At 38.5% G+C, this 2430-nt stretch overlaps 1 protein-coding gene across 1 annotated transcript; it reads right to left on the bottom strand.

Moving 5' to 3' along the window:
• Positions 1–573: 573 nt before the first annotated feature.
• LOC130051534 (uncharacterized) lies at positions 574–1803 on the bottom strand. Its single transcript, XM_056153524.1, has one exon. It carries the CDS (start codon positions 1801–1803, stop codon positions 574–576), a length of 1230 nt encoding a protein of 409 aa, XP_056009499.1.
• Positions 1804–2430: the final 627 nt, after the last annotated feature.

Raw genomic sequence — 2430 nt, 5'->3', positions numbered from 1 at the left:
TCTATGACTCAAAACACCATGACATCACAAACTGCTGTCGATTCAAGACGAAACAGCACGCCTATAGTTCGGCATGGCGGCGGGATTGAGAAATAAATCTAGGACTGTACCGTGAGCGTTCCTTAAAGGTATACACGCTGTAATTTGCGTCAATTAAAAACAAGAGGGAAATTTATTTATTTTGTTTATTGAATAAAGTTAAGAACTTGTTGCAATTTACGCAATTGAAATCGAGCGCGTTAAAAATATGTCAAATTATAATTAATTACTTTCCTGCCAGGAAAGTAATGCCTCCTTTTGAATATTAAACTACCACGTGACACCGAGAGCCATATTTAGATTTATAAACAAAGATTGCGTCGCGAAAGCATGGTAGACCGTTACAGTTTGGGAGCCAATATTGTCAGAAAGAAAAGAAAGGAATAGGAAAAAGAAAGGAACAGAGAAAGAATATATATTGGAGAACACTATGCTCAGTGGAATGCTGTAAGGGAGAATATGAAGTTCATCTACAACTTTTCTACTTGACAGGTTTGTAATGTGTGGTCTTCTTCTTCTTCTTGTCGTTCGCCTCTACACTTGGATTTCTGCTTCCTCTACGAATCTGGTGGTCTTCTGTAAGTCTTCCACTGTTCCAAATAGCTTTTCCTTGATGGTTGTTGGTAATGGCCATATCCTTTGTCTCAATGCCTGATGGTTCTTGCATGTCTGTAGAATATGTGTTGTATCTTGTTCTGCCTCACCACAGGGACACATTGGGGATGGTACCACTTTCATCACTCTGTTCAGATGTTTGTTTAGTCTATTGTGTCCTGTCCTCAGTCTGAATATGACGGTTTGTTCAGGTCTCGACAGATGGTGGTAACTGTCTTGATGGTTGGATTTTCTGTACAGAGATTTTATTATGGTTTTCATCTCTGCAAGGTAGACTGGGGTTTCCTCCTGTTGTTGTCCAGCACCTTGTTTTGCGAGAATGTCAGCTTGTTCATTACCATAGACTCCACAGTGCGAAGGGATCCATTGTAGCACTGTTATGCGACTTTGAATGTTAAATAGCGCCTGTTCTAGTGATGGTAGCTTGTTGTTTGTCAAGCCCTGTAATACAGACAGAGTATCTGTAAGGAAAACAACTGGAGTTGTGATATTGACTTTGTCTGTGATGGTATGTGCAGCATGACTGATGGCTTTTTCTTCAGCTTTATAGTTGGAACAATGCAAGCCTGTTGGTATTGCTTCAGATTGTCGCTCTCCATTTGGATATTGGATGTATATACCAGCCCCTCCGTTTTTTATTGCATTTGTGGCTGATCCGTCCGTGAATACTCTTATCCAAAATTCAGAGGGGTACTGTTCTTCTAGCATGGTCATATTGTGAGTTTTCTTTACAATATCAGATTGTTCATCTTTGGATGTGATGTTTGGTACTGATGTCTGAATGCTGACATTTCTCAGTTTATCTTCAGTAGGGTAGTCATTTACAGAAAAGGCTATAGGTTTGACTTGCTTTGGTAGTGATTCATGATGTTCTCTTTGTAAAGCTCTTGTCTCTAATACAAAACTTGATCTTTTCAGTTTGCCTGATGAGAGTTGCGTTAGTCTATTATTCATTGGGTGATCTTCAGTACAGCAGTATTTTGCGGCTTGTAACATTGCATTGCACTCCCTTCTCTTACTTAGCGGAGTTATGTTTGTTATCTCCTCCATACTATGTATTGGGGTTGACTTCATGGCACCTGTAATGATTCGTAGTGCCTGGTTCTGTATTTTGTCTAAGGCCTGTAGGTGGGTCTTTGCTGCTGTCATCCATGAGGTAGATCCATATTCGAGTAATGTGTGGTAATGTGTGGTTAGGCCTAGGTACTTTCTTTCCAGTTGATTCAGAAGAAAAGGCAAATATTGCCTTACGTCGGTGACTCCAATGACTTAACTAACTATCGCACGGTATTCGTTCATGTTTCATAGCTCTACATATTTAATTTATCCTATAAAACCATTGACTTTCCGACGTGACAGATGATGAGGCCCCAGAAGGGGTAATTTATATTCGTTATTTGTTTTAACCTTTTACAGCATAAGGAGTGAAAAGAAGTTATTACTGGATGCATATGTGTATATGAACGGTAAAATGGGGTTAATTCATTAGCGGATTAGGCGATAGAATCTGCACATCCATTGTGTTAATGACTGTGAGTGCTACTAGTTAGCTGTCACTGGATGGGTTGAGATAGTTCACAATGACATTCATGAAATCACCCAGGCAAAATTTTATCCTCATGTACTACAATTTCTGAATTCTTTGCCATGCCATTTCATATTATTTTGAAATTATATGAAGAAACTACAAAAATTATGAAATTTATGAATATTATACCCATAAAAAATGAGTTCACAAATAACATTGCAATAAGTTTTGTACAAAAAGGTATTTTT

Source organism: Ostrea edulis, chromosome 2 (genome assembly GCF_947568905.1).
Source record: "Ostrea edulis chromosome 2, xbOstEdul1.1, whole genome shotgun sequence".
Classification (NCBI taxonomy): domain Eukaryota; kingdom Metazoa; phylum Mollusca; class Bivalvia; order Ostreida; family Ostreidae; genus Ostrea; species Ostrea edulis.
This window is presented reverse-complemented; position numbering and strand designations above follow the sequence as displayed.

Bases quoted from the DNA above. Each gene is read 5' to 3' on its own strand.
- LOC130051534 (XM_056153524.1), bottom strand. From the start codon at position 1,803: ATGACAGCAGCAAAGACCCACCTACAGGCCTTAGACAAAATACAGAAC.